The 13626-nt window shown below is 38.3% G+C and overlaps 1 protein-coding gene across 1 annotated transcript in view; it reads right to left on the reverse strand.

The window, feature by feature from the left end:
- Positions 1–9777: 9777 nt before the first annotated feature.
- Positions 9778–13626, reverse strand: part of LOC117022945 (amine oxidase [flavin-containing] A) — a 57073-nt gene continuing 53224 nt past the window's right edge. Inside the window, exons 13-15 of the mRNA XM_033107209.1 lie at positions 13177–13288; positions 12906–12968; positions 9778–12714 (exon numbers count right to left, since the gene is read on the reverse strand). Of these exons, the coding sequence (XP_032963100.1) occupies positions 12568–12714; positions 12906–12968; positions 13177–13288 (322 nt within the window). The 3' untranslated portion in view covers positions 9778–12567. The remainder of the gene's footprint in view (positions 12715–12905; positions 12969–13176; positions 13289–13626) is intronic.

A 13626-nucleotide genomic window follows, 5' to 3' on the forward strand; every position in this document is an offset into this window, starting at 1 on the left:
AGAAAGAATCCTCAAGGCAGCCAGGGAAAAGAAGATGGTAACCTACAAAGGAAAGCCCATTAGATTATCATCAGATTTTTCAGCAGAAACTCTACAAGCCAGGAGGGAGTGGAAACAAATATTCAAACTATTGAAAGAGAGAAATTATGAGCCAAGAATAATATATCCAGCAAAGATATCCTTTAGATATGAAGGAGGAATAAAGACCTTTCCAGACATACAGAAGCTGAGGGAATTTTCTAATACACGACCTGCACTAGAAGAAATACTAAAGGAGGCTATTCGGCCACCATCAACAGGGACAATTTGTGGCAACCAAAACATAAAAAGGGGGAGAGTAAAGGCCTGAACCAGAATACGGGAATGAAGAAAGCAAGCGTGCTAAACAAAATGGAATACTCTAAATATCAAACTTTCTTTTACTTAAACTTAAGGGTAACCACTCAAGAAAAATCCAGAACTGAAATACATACGGTAATAAAAGAAGAAACAGAGGGAAACATCATAGAATACCACCATACAGAAATAATAGACAACAACAAAAAGGCAAAGAAACAATGGAGACACAGCCTTACCAGAAAACAAAAGATAGAATGATAGGAAATCCTCACATATCAACAATCACTCTAAATGTAAATGGCCTGAACTCACCAATAAAAAGGCAAAGAGTAGCAGATTGGACCAAAAAACTAAACCCAACCATATACTGTCTCCAAGAGACACATCTCAGCTACAAGGACAAACATAGACTCAAAGTGAAAGGGTGGAAATTGACACTCCAAGAAAATGGTACCCAGAGAAAATCAGGTGTAGCCGTAACGATATCAGATGAAACAGACTTCAGGGTGAAAAAGATAACAAGAGAAAAAGACGGACACTTCATAATGGTAAAGGGGACAATACAACAAGAAGGCATAAGAGACACCAATATTTATGCCCCCAATCAGGGAGCCCCGAAATATACCAAGCAACTACTAACAGAACTAAAGGGAGAAATTGACCAGAACACAATTATACTAGGGGACCTAAATACATCACTGACAGCTATGAATAGATCATCCAAACAGAAAATAAATAACGAAATAGCAGCCCTAAAGGACACATTAGATGAAATGGACATAATCGACGTATATAGAGCACTTCATCCTAAAACATCAGACTATACATTCTTTTCTAGTGTACATGGAACATTCTCAAGGATAGACCATATATTGGGACATAAAATCAGCCTCAGCAAATTTAAGAAGATTGAAATCATACCAAGCATATTCTCTGATCACAAGGCTTTGAAATTGGATATCAACTGCAAAAAGAAAGCAGGAAAATATATGGAGGTTAAACAACATACTTTGGAGATTAAACAACATACTTTTAAAGAACGACAGGGTCAAAGAAGAAATTAGAGGAGAGATCAAAAGATACATAGAAACAAATGACAATGAAAATACATCCCACCAAAATTTTGGGGATGCAGCAAAAGCAGTTTTAAGAGGGAAATTTATATCATTACAGGCCTATATCGAGAAACAAGAAAAATCCCAAATAAATAACCTCATGTTATACCTTAAAGAACTAGAAAAAGAAGAAGAAATGAAACCTAAGGTCAGTAGAAGACAGGAAATCACAAAAACCAGAGCAGAACTAAATGAAATAGAGAACAAAAAGACAATAGATAAAATTAATCTGACAAAGAGGTGGTTCTAGAAAAGACTAACACAATTGAGAAACCCTTGTCTAGGCTCACTAAGATAAAAAGAGAGAAGACACTAATTAACAAAATCAGAAATGAAAAAGGGGAAATTATCACAGTTGCCACAGAAATACAAAGGATCATCCAAGAATACTATGGAGGGCTACATGCCACCAAATTGAATAACCTAGAAGAAATGGACAAATTCTTAGAAACATATAGCCTTCCTAGGCTGAACCATGAAGAACAGAATATCTAAACAGACCAATCACCAGTAACGAAATTGAATCAGTCATCCAAAACCTTCCCAAAAGCAAAAGTCTGGGACAAGATGGCTTCAATAGTGAATTCCACCAAACCTTCAAAGAGGATCTAATACCAATCCTGCTCGAGCTCTTCGAAAAAATTGAAGAAGAGACAGTACTCCCTAACTCACTAACTCATTTTATGAGGCCAACATTACCCTGATACCAAAACCTGGCAAAGACAACACAAAAAAAGAGAACTACAGACCAATGTCTCTGATGAATACAGATGCACAAATCTTAAACAAAATTCTAGCAAATCAAATACAACAATGCATTAAAAATATGATTCCTCACGACCAAATGAGGTTCATTCCAGGGGCACAAGGATGGTTCAACATCCAGAAATCCATCAATGTGATATACATCATATAAACAAAATAAAGGACAAAAATCATATGATTATATCAATTGATGCAGAAAAAGCATTGGAGAAGACACAACATCCATTTATCATTAAAACACTTAATAAAATAGGTATAGAAGGAAAATACCTTAACATAATAAAGGCCATATATGACAAGCCCTCAGCTAATCTCATAATTAATGGTGAAAAACTGAAGCCCTTTGCTCTACGTTCAGGAACACGACAGGGCTGTCCCCTATCACCTCTGCTTTTCAACATAGTGTGGGAAGTCCTTGCCAGAGCAATCAGGCAAGAGAAAGAAATAAAAGGCATCCACATTGGGAATGAAGAAGTTAAATTATCACTCTTTGCAGATGACATGATGCTATATATAGAAAACCCTAAAGATTCCACCCAAAAGCTATTAGAAACAATCAATGAATACGGTAAATTTGCTGGCTACAAAATCAACGTACAAAAGTCCATTGCATTCCTATGTACTAACAATGAAATCTCAGAAAAAGAAATACAAAAAACAATTCCTTTTGCAATTGTGACAAAAAGAATAAAATACCTAGGCATAAACTTAACCAAGGATGTGAAGGACCTATATGCTGAAAACTATAAGACATTTTTGAAAGAAATTGAAGAAGACACAAAGAAATGGAAAGACATTCCGTGCTCATGGATTGGAAGAATCAACATAGTTAAAATGGCCATATTACCCAAAGCAATATACAGATTTAATGCAATCTCTATCAAAATCCCAATGGCATTTTTTAAAGAGATAGAACTAAATATCATCAGATTTGTTTGGAACTACAAAAGACCCCGAAAAGCCAAAGCAATCTTAAGAAAAAGGAACAATACTGGAAGTATCACACTCCCTGACTTTAGCTTGTACTGCAGGGCTACAATAATCAAAACAGCATGGTATTGGCAGAAAAACAGACACATAGACCAATGGAATAGAATTGAGAACCCAGAAATAAAACCACATAAATATGGACTGATAATTTTTGACAAAGTAGCTAAAAACATACAATTAAGGAAAGACAGCCTCTTCAATAAATGGTGCTAGGAGAATTGGATACCCACGTGCAAAAGAATGAAACTGGACTGCTATCTGTCTCCATGTACCAAAATTAATTCAAAATGGATCAAAGACTTAAGCATAAAACCTGACACAATAAACTGCATAGAAGAAAACATAGGTACTAAACCTATGGACCTTGTGTTCAAAGAGCATTTTATGAATTTGACTCCAAAGGCAATGGAAGTAAAAGCTAAAATAAACGGTTGGGACTGTATGAAACTTAAAAGCTTCTGCACAGCAAAAGAAAACATTGACAAAATAAAGAGGCAACCAACTGAATGGGAGAAGGTTTTTGCAAACAGTGCCTCCGATAAGGGGCTAATATCCAAAATATACAAGGAACTCATGCAACTCATCAACAAAAAACAAACAACACTATTGAAAAATGGGCAGAGGACCTGAAGAGACATTTCTCCAAAGAGGACATACAGATGGCAAATAGACATATGAAAAAATGCTCAACATCACTAATCATCAGAGAAATGCAAATAAAAACCACAATGAGATATCACCTCTCCCCAGTCAGAATGGCTATCATCAACAAGAGAAACAATGACAAGTGTTTGAGAGGCTGTGGAGAAAAAGGAACCCTCATACACTGTTGGTGGGAAAGCAGACTGGTGTAGCTGTTATGGAAGGCAGTGTGGAGGTTCCTCAAAAAATTACGAATAGAATTACCATATGACCCAGCAATCCCTCTCCTGTGTATATAACCCAAAAATATGAAAACATTTATACATAAAGACTCGTGTGCTCCAATGTTCATTGCAGCTTTGTTTACAGTGGCCAAGACATGTAAACAACCAAAATGTCCTTTGATAGATGAATGGATAAAGAAGTTGTGGTATATATACACAATGGAATACTATTCGGCGGTAAGAATAGATGATTTAGGACCATTTGTGACAACATGGATGGATCTTGAGAGTATAATGCTAAGCGAAATTAGTCAGACAGAAAAAGTAGAGAACCATATGATTTCACTGATATGTGGTATATAAACGAATAACAACAAAAGAACAAGACAAACAAATGTGAAACAAAAACTCATAGACACAGACAATAGGTTATTGTTTACCAGAGTGTAAGGGGGTGGGGGGTGGGAGATGAGGGTAAGGGGGATCAAATATATGGTGATGGAAAGAGAACTGACTCTGGGTGGTGAACACACAATGGGATTTATAGATGATGTAATACAGAATTGTATACCTGAAATCTATGTAATTTTACTAACAATTGCCACCCCAATAAATTAAAAAAAAAATCTTCCTCGGAGACTAGTGCAGAGGAAAGGCTGCGGATATTAGACATTTATATTTTTGATCCATGTTTTAGCTGGAAAGTAAGAGAGCCCAAGCAAATGTGTTTGCAGGAAATTCTGGTGGAGGTGACACCTCTTAGTTTCCCCAAGGACTAAATTGTCTTGAATATTTTAGGATTTTCGTTGGAAGGAAAGAACAGTGTTTCACCAGTAGATGGCACTCTTTTAAAACAAATTTAGGAGTTGGGAGGATACCCTCAGTTGATAAAGATCTCAGAGTGCAGAGAAGGACTAGGTAGTAAAAGACTAAAGGGGTGAACAATGGCCAATGGAGCAAATGGGAAGTGAAAAAAATGAAAAAATCATTCAGCATTTATTGATGATGCTTGTTATTTTCTTTACCATTGAGTCATGCCATCTGATATGATCTGAATATTTGTGTTCCCTCAAAATTTGTATGTTGAAGTTCTACCCCCAAAGTTGATGGTATTAAAAGGTGGAGTCTTTGGAAGGTGATTAAGTAATGAGGGTGGAGCTTTCATGAACGGGATCAGTGCCTTTATAAAAGAGACCCCATGGAGTTCCCTTGCCCCTTCCACCATGTGAGGATACAGCTTAGAAGTCTATGAATCTGAAAGCAGGCCCTTACCAGACATGAAATTTGCTGGCGCCTGGACTGTGAGAAATAAATTTCTGCTGTTCACAAGCCGCCCATTATATGGTGTTTTGTTATAGGAGCCTGAATGGACTAAGACACCATTTCATTATTTTTTATTTCCTTTCTCTGCCCTATGCAGTGTCTTTACTGACGTGCTACACAGCGACATTTACGGAGGCTTGAGGACAGATCCTAGAAACCTCCCCTTAAATCTCATGTCCTTCTGGAAACTTCCCCTGCATTCATTCATAGTTTCTTATGTTTTTCTGTCATAGCACTGGCCAGAGTCAAATGTGTTGCTTGGCACCTACAGTAGACTATGTGCTCCATGAGGTGGGCTCTCTCGTTCACTGCTGAATCCCAACATGGTGCCTACCAACACATAGTAGGTGCTCAATTAGTATGTGTTGAATGATGGTAAAAATACAAGGTAATAAGTACTCACAAAATTTTAAAAAGTACCTTATTTCTGCTTCTATCCTAAAAAGTCTATGTTAAGTGAAATAAGTCAGACAGAGAAAGATAAGTACCATATGATCTCACTTATTTGCGGAATCTAAAGAAAAGAATAAGTGAATGAACTAACCAGAAACAGTGTTGGAGACAAAGAGGAAAAACTGAGGATTGCTAGATGGGCGGGGGGGGGGGGGCGGGTGAAGGGATTGAAGGGCAGTCGGTGACCACAGGATGGCCACGGGGTTTGAAAATTAATCTGGGGAACGTAATTTAGCGGTTACCAGAGGGTAAGGGGGTTGGGGGGTGGGAGATGAGTGTAAGGGGGATCAAATATACGGTGATGGAAGGAGAACTGACTCTGGGTGGTGAACACACAATGTAATTTATAGATGATGTGATATAGAATTGCACACCTGAAATCTATGTAATTTTAATAACAATTGTCACCCCAATAAATTAAAAAAAAAAGTCTATGGATAATAGCTAATACTTATAGAGAGTTTGCTATACTAAGCCCTTACCTATATTACCTCACTTTCCCCATCAACTCTATAAGGCAGGTACTCTGAATCATAGAGTAAATGACACAAGGTTCAGTGGTGCCCTATTCACTTTGGTGGTATCAACCCATCAAAATTCTCACCGTATTGCTCTGTGGACCTTTAAGCAACCTATTTATCTTCTCTTTTTCTTGCACCCACCCCACCACCCAAGCACACACCCATACCACTACAGTCTACCAACATTTCACCTATGGATCTCTGTGGTTCTTGGAAAATATCTGAGGCTGGTTAATAGGAAAACTTGGTTCCCTCTGAGGTGTGGCTATAAATGAGTGTAAATAAATATTAGTCTTGTATGGGTCATATATGCATAGAGTGGAGTCTTGCTTGAGTGGTCCGCCACCTACCTTGAAGGAATTCCAACTTTTTCATGAGCCCCCAAAGCTGCCTTTAGAAACTTGGCTCCGGGCTACTAAGACAACTAGTCACTTTGTCTTAGTGACTTCATACCACCTGTCACTTTGAGACCTGTCTTCGAATTCTGAAGAGAATAGCCTTGGTCAAGGAAGGGAACCAAGCCCTGAGCTATGATAGAGGAAAAAGAATTGTTACTGTTACCCAATACCTTGTTTTGTTTCTGTCCTTTTCCTCCAATATTTCTGGGCTAAGGGACATGCCTTGCATTTTTATCACAACCTTGGTGTAAAGTGATCAGTATAGATTTTTAAAAAATTCTTAATTTATTCAATGTTGATATCCTGCTTACTGGAATTATATCATAATCAGCAGAGATTAAATGCTGACAAAAGAGCTGCGATTTCTATCTCATAGTGAGTATGTGGTGTTTCCAATAAAATTAGGCACTGCTCTTGTCATTCACGACATTAACACTGCAGGAGATAAGCATTGCCTCAGGATGGACTGCAGGGAGGGTTATTTCTTGAGGGAGATTTCTTTCTGATTTAAGAGAGTTTTTCTATCTTTCCCTTCTTCTTGTCTTTTTGCCCTGTACCGGACTTTTCTTACCTGCTCCAGGTAGTTTTACAAAAAAGTTGCTGGTCTTGGTGCTCATTTCTCAGAAAATCAAAAGCATCCAAAAAGAATTTGTCATTTACGTGATGTAATACCAAACCTTGCATTTATTTATCAGAGACTTGAGAACAATTTGAACATGTGAACACAGCCTTCATATGTGTCTTGATTGGTTAGCAATCTTTAAAAGGAATTTGAATATAAATACTCATCTTTATATTTATATTCAAGATATATATTTTGAATATATTTATATTATATTATAAATATATGACCTGGGGCAGAAACTCCCCAGGTCAACCACTGTCCCCAATGCTCCCTAATGTCTCATGCCTTCTCATTTTTGGCCACCTGACTCCTGAAGACATTAGATTTTGGACTTATGCTTATAAATGCACACTCCCCCCTCACTTTGATCTTCCTATTATTAACCTGTAGAGAGGGCTCCTTCATTGAGACAGAGGTTGAAATACTTCCAGAGTTCCTTCCAAATCTGATTTTTTTCTCCCACATAAATAATAGTGCAGAAATACAACCTTCTAAAGCAGTTCCCTTACCTAACAGGGACAGGTTCACAGAGATAGCTCCATTCTATCTGTAAAAACCAAAGCTCAAGTCCACAACATCTTTTATGTGACAAAGGGCAACTCTATATTTTCGGGGAGAGTAAAGTGGATACTGTGGGTTCCCCTTCCTGGGTCCCCCAGCTGCTGGGAATGCTGGCTGATCTCAGTTCACAGCTGCAGTTTCTCACTCAAGGTAACACCCCCTCCCAGAGGGAAGCTAATGAAGAGATACAGAGGCCAGACCCCTTTTCCTCAATGGAAGATAATTCTGAAGGGCTTTCTCAGCTCCTCCTTAGGATATACTGAGGCCTCAGTTGCAACTGAGGTCAACTCCTGCCCAATCCTGCTTTCCTTACCCCGAGATTGTATTTCCTGAGAGCTGTCCCCAATAAGCTTTCTGCCTTGACTCATGTCAGAAAACCCAACCTAAGACAAAGGAGTGAACCAAGATAGAGAAAGGCAGAGTGACTTGTCACTGCCATATTGACAAGCAAACATACGAGGTGTGATCAAAACATACCATGAATGTTTCAATTAAAAAATTATTACAGCAAAAGACTCATTGCCATTAATCCCCCTCAAAATAGTACCCCCCTCACTTCAAACACTCTTATCCCATTGTTCTTGCCACTTTCTGAAGCAGTTCTGGAAGTCCTTTTTTGCGAGTGTCTTTATTTGCGCTATTGTGGCTGCCTCGATGTCCTTAATCAATTCAAAATATTTACCTTTCATGGTCATTTTGACTTTGGGGAAGAGTCAGAAGTCACACGGTGCCAGATCCAGTGAGTAGGATGGATGAGGACACACCATGAAGTTTTTGACAGAAATTGCCGTATCAGAAGCGATGTGACACGGAGCGCTATCATGATGGAGAATGAAACTGTTTGCCCATTTCATGTTAATGCGTTGTGATCCATGAATTACGGTACACTTTAAAAGACAGCATCTCTCAACCAAAGCTCACACCTGACTGACTGCACTGAACAAGTTGAAACTTGTCATACACTGTTACTAAGGTTCAACATGCCACTTCCTATATTGAAGATCCCTGCCTTTCCGTTGGATGGTACTTGGCAGAGGCATTCACTGTATTTTCCAATCACAATGGAAAGGCTCCATGTCACACATCACTTCTGATACAGCAATTTCTGCCAAATAAAAACAGTATGGTGTGTCCTCATCCACCTTATTCACCAGATCTGACACTGTGAGACTTCTGGCTCTTCCTTAAGTCAAAATGACCATGAAAGGTAAACGTTTTGAATTGATTCAGGACATTGAGGCAGCCACGACAGCACAACTGAAGACACTCATGAAAGAGGACTTCCAGAACTGCTTCAGAAAGTGGCAAGAATGATGGGATAAGGGTGTTCGAAGTGAGGCGGCTATTTTGAAGGGGATTAATGACAATGTGTCCTTCACTGTAATATGCATATTTTTTAATTTAAACACTCACCATATTTTTTTTTATCACACCTCATAGAGTGCTGGCAACAAATGCATAAATCACATAATGTTGTCATAAAAGAATCCTTAGGTGCTATCAAGTGTAACTCACCCTTTTACAGATGGGGAGACTGAGGCAGAGAACCAAAGTGATTTGCTCAAGGTATTATAAGCTAATTAGGTGAAAAAGCTTTGATTAGACTCCACACTGATTGTTGCCCAGGTAGACAATATTTGAGCACTTAATCAGCAACCAGGAAACCTTGATAAAATATGAGTTAAACCGAACTATGAGAATTTGGAATCAATACAAAGTGGCCTTTTAAGCCCATCATCCATGGACAATACCTCATTGTGACCTCCTGCTATAAAAAGCAATTTAACCTTGGGACTATCAACTAAATAGAGGAGACATGTCTGAGTCAGGGGTGGTAGTGCACTTTATTAACAAACAAAACTACCATACAGGCAAAATTGTACTTCAATGGCAAAACACACACATATGAATACTCCCACGTGTAGCACTGGGGCACATTTTAGACAGAACATTAGGCATTGAGTTCACAAACAAACTTAATGTAGTTCAAAATACTTTGATATTTTTTCCTCAGTGTAGTACAAGTCCTTATTTAACAATTGGCAAAAAGGTTAACTTTTAAAATATAACTCTCGATCTTACTATGGAGTGAGGCCAACTCAGCCTCCAAAACTGTGAAGCAGATGCCTTAACAGGGCCATGCTCTATCTGCTGCTTAAAACTGACTAGTTTCTCTGGGTTGGAGAAAAAACCTATGGTATCTTGGTGTTGGACAATCTCCTATATGGTGGGAGTTCTCAGCTCCGATTTCATGTCCATGCACATCTGGACTGGCATTCATTTTGATACTCAATCTACAGCTTAATAGGGCTGATCTAATTAGTATAAATTAATTGGTTGTCTAAAAATTTAAGGGTAAACCTCAAACTGAGTTCGTCAATATTCAAGACTTGGCTATATTAACAACCTGATTACTATTAAAACTGTTGGCAGTTAAGAAATTTTCCCCAAAAGGTGTGTCAGAACCAAGTTAATCAGTAGGTGAACAGAAACAACTGAAATAGATCAGAGATGTGATTTATCAAAGCAGTTAGATATAATATGTGATAACTCCTTGTGTACTGGAGCATATCCAAGACATTATCAAAACTCCTAAGTTAGCTAAAATGCTTTCAATTGAAAGGTAAGGAGTGGCAGAAAAATCCTGCTCTTTGCTCTTAGGATAGGCAAAACAAATACTTAAGTCCTGACAGTAGGGCCATGACTTAATTTTGGGTTTATGATAAGGTTGATTATGAAATAAACCTGGGTTAGTTTCCTCTGGCAGTCTTTAATTCTCATTCAATAAAAAACAGATTAGGTTATCACCCTGTGAAGTGTGTAAATGTCTAATCACTGTTGTTTTATACATCTGAAACTAATAATAAAAAATATATAAAAATAGATTATGTGAAGAGGTTTTAGGAGATAAACAGAATATGAAATAAAATATTGAATATGGGAGAAGATAAAAGAAGCAGTAGACCCAACAGCTAAAAAACAATCATGTGACATTTTGTAGAGGGGCAAACACAATGGTATCACTCTATTATAAAAGTATAATTGAGGCATATGATTGACCTGATTAATAAAAGATAAATTTGAATCTTAGCTTGTTTAATAATGTGTTGAAATATGTCCATCAAAATTTTTATTGATAATTTGTGGCACATGAGAGTAAGCTTTAGCTATTTAGAAACTTCATTTAAAATGAAATGCTCATTTATCGATGATACAGAATAAGGTATTACTGTGTATCTACCACCTGTGTACCTGAGTCTATTGAGTCTTCTCAACTGCTTTATTTGATCGCATCTGTGTTTATTTTTTCCCATGTACTTATATTAAGAAAACAAATGTTTTATGGCCAAAACCTTTGGAATGGGCTTTTAAAAATCTGACAGTTTTTAAAATGGGAAAGAAAAGAGGTGGGCACTGTTCCTGGCTCACATTACTCCTTAGAGAACTTAGTCTTCATATGTGAAATCACTCAATTTTTTTAATAGAACTTAATAACTAAAGTAAGTGAATTTATAATGTACAGCCCCAATATCCTTTCTGTATTGATAGTCTCAACAAATAACAATATGAAATTTATAATGTGTATTTCAGTTATTTGAGAGAAATTGGCATGCTAATATTTACTCAAAGGTAACCATTTTGAAGATACATTTAAGTTAACAGATATGCCTCATTCTACTATGGTCATAGGAAAAACGAAAAAAAGTATATGCCAGTAAACAGCCAGGGTCTACTTGAAAAAAAGGGAAAATATTGCTTTCCTGAAATCGGTAGAGAATGTTACCATTGATGATGAGTGAAGTTATGTCTAGCCATCTTCCAGGAGGAAGAGAAGATGCCTCATGCAGAGCTAGTCAGGGAGGCCTCATGGGCACAGTCCTGCCATTAGTTTACTCTGCTCACCTGGGGAGCTGCACAAAAGTCACAGCAAGTCAATTTAATCATTTATGCCTTGGTAAACACTGTGCTCTCTAAGAAGTAAAAGGGAAAAATATACAAACAAGCTAGTGCTGAGACTAGATGTCTAGAAATTTCACAGGAATTAGAAGTGGTCAAGAGATTCCTGAGGCAACAGCCCACAAAATGTTCCTCTATTGGTCTGCTTTCACTGCTTTCATGTATTACACCCTCATCCAAAGTGGGAGCTGTTCACTCCAGGAAGCTGTGAGCCTGTGGGCTGTGGACCTACACCTCACCATTTCCTAAGGACTGAAAAGATCAGTTGCAGGCTGGGCCTTCACCTACTCAACCTCTACAGAAAGTCAAATGTTTCATTTCTGCAATCAGGTACTTTATGTTAAAGGGGAGAAAAAGAGGACACAGACATTGTTTCTGATGAGCACTGTAACTTGAAATTAAGAAATTGATCACAAGGTTTTTTTATACTATCAATCCACACAAATCAGTCTACACAGACAAATAAGATGGAGCTTGATCTTACTGATTTTAATGAGGCGATTCTGTAAGTTGTTCTTACATTAACACTAGGACTAAACTGAGGGTTAAATCCAGTGCACTTAAAGACAGTCTAATGACATTGCCATTAATTTGTCGACATTTTGCTTCTGATGGTACAGGAAAAGAGTAAGCAGAAAGTATGAGCCTGGAATTTCAGGATCGTGTCAAGGGCCTAAATTTGTACACCAGAAAACATAAGACAGTTGCTGATGTGGAAAATCCAACGATCTTCAGCAGGCCTGGCACTGAAGGCAGGTTCCTCTCCCAGAAGGTGTGGGTGATTTCAATAGCTGGAACGTCCTAGGTGAATGAACATAGATCATTAGCAGAAAACTCTTGCACTGACAAGGAAGGGAAAAATATATCTGTAAAATGAGTGCACAGATATGCCCTGGAGAGTGGCACCTAAAATTACACCAGAGGCTAGGAGATGAAAGGTAAGAGTTTTATGTGCAGTTACTGCTCTATGAAGATGAAGCTGCTAAACTTACCTCTGATTCGGGTTCTTGAATGCATACGTCTTGCTTTGCAACCTTGCCCCAAGCATTCAAGATCTGAAAGAAAGTGGCAATGGTATTATGAAATGAGGTTCTGTAATTTTGACAGATTCAAGGTCCTGCTGGCCACAGATGAGCCCCATAAGTGGAGTGAGAGGGCAGAGAAGTAGACATGTAGATTTATCAGTGTCAAGATCTAGAAAGACCAGATGACAAAAAACACTACTGGATTCAGGAAGGAGAATGACTTGGCTTCCTCTCTTACCTCTCTAGCTGCCCGTTCTCCTGCTTCTACTGCTCCCTCCATGTAACCGCTCCAGTGTGTGGCTGTCTCCGTTCCAGCAAAGTAAATCCTGCCTACTGGTTGGCGAATCACCCTTCAAGGGAACAGAGTCACACAGAGTTACCTGAGAAGGCACTGAGGGTTAATGGGCCAATCGCTGCCCTCATTTACCCCACAGAAGACAGGGTAACTCAAATTGTTTCAAAAGCTCCTGTGAGAGTCAGCCAAAGGTGAAAGGCTCCTCCTTGTTTCCTGGGCCTGCACCCAAGGTTCTGAACTTTCAAGCCAGACAGAATCAGGCTGTCAGATCATATATTACTAAGGTGTTGTTGACCTTTTCCTAGCCATCCAGAATTAGAATATAAGTACATGCATTTAATACACAATTGGATTTATTTTGCTGTATGTTTCCTGTTTGCAGTCCATTCTGCT

The sequence above is a fragment of the Rhinolophus ferrumequinum genome, chromosome X, assembly GCF_004115265.2.
Source record: "Rhinolophus ferrumequinum isolate MPI-CBG mRhiFer1 chromosome X, mRhiFer1_v1.p, whole genome shotgun sequence".
NCBI classification, from domain to species: Eukaryota; Metazoa; Chordata; class Mammalia; order Chiroptera; family Rhinolophidae; genus Rhinolophus; species Rhinolophus ferrumequinum.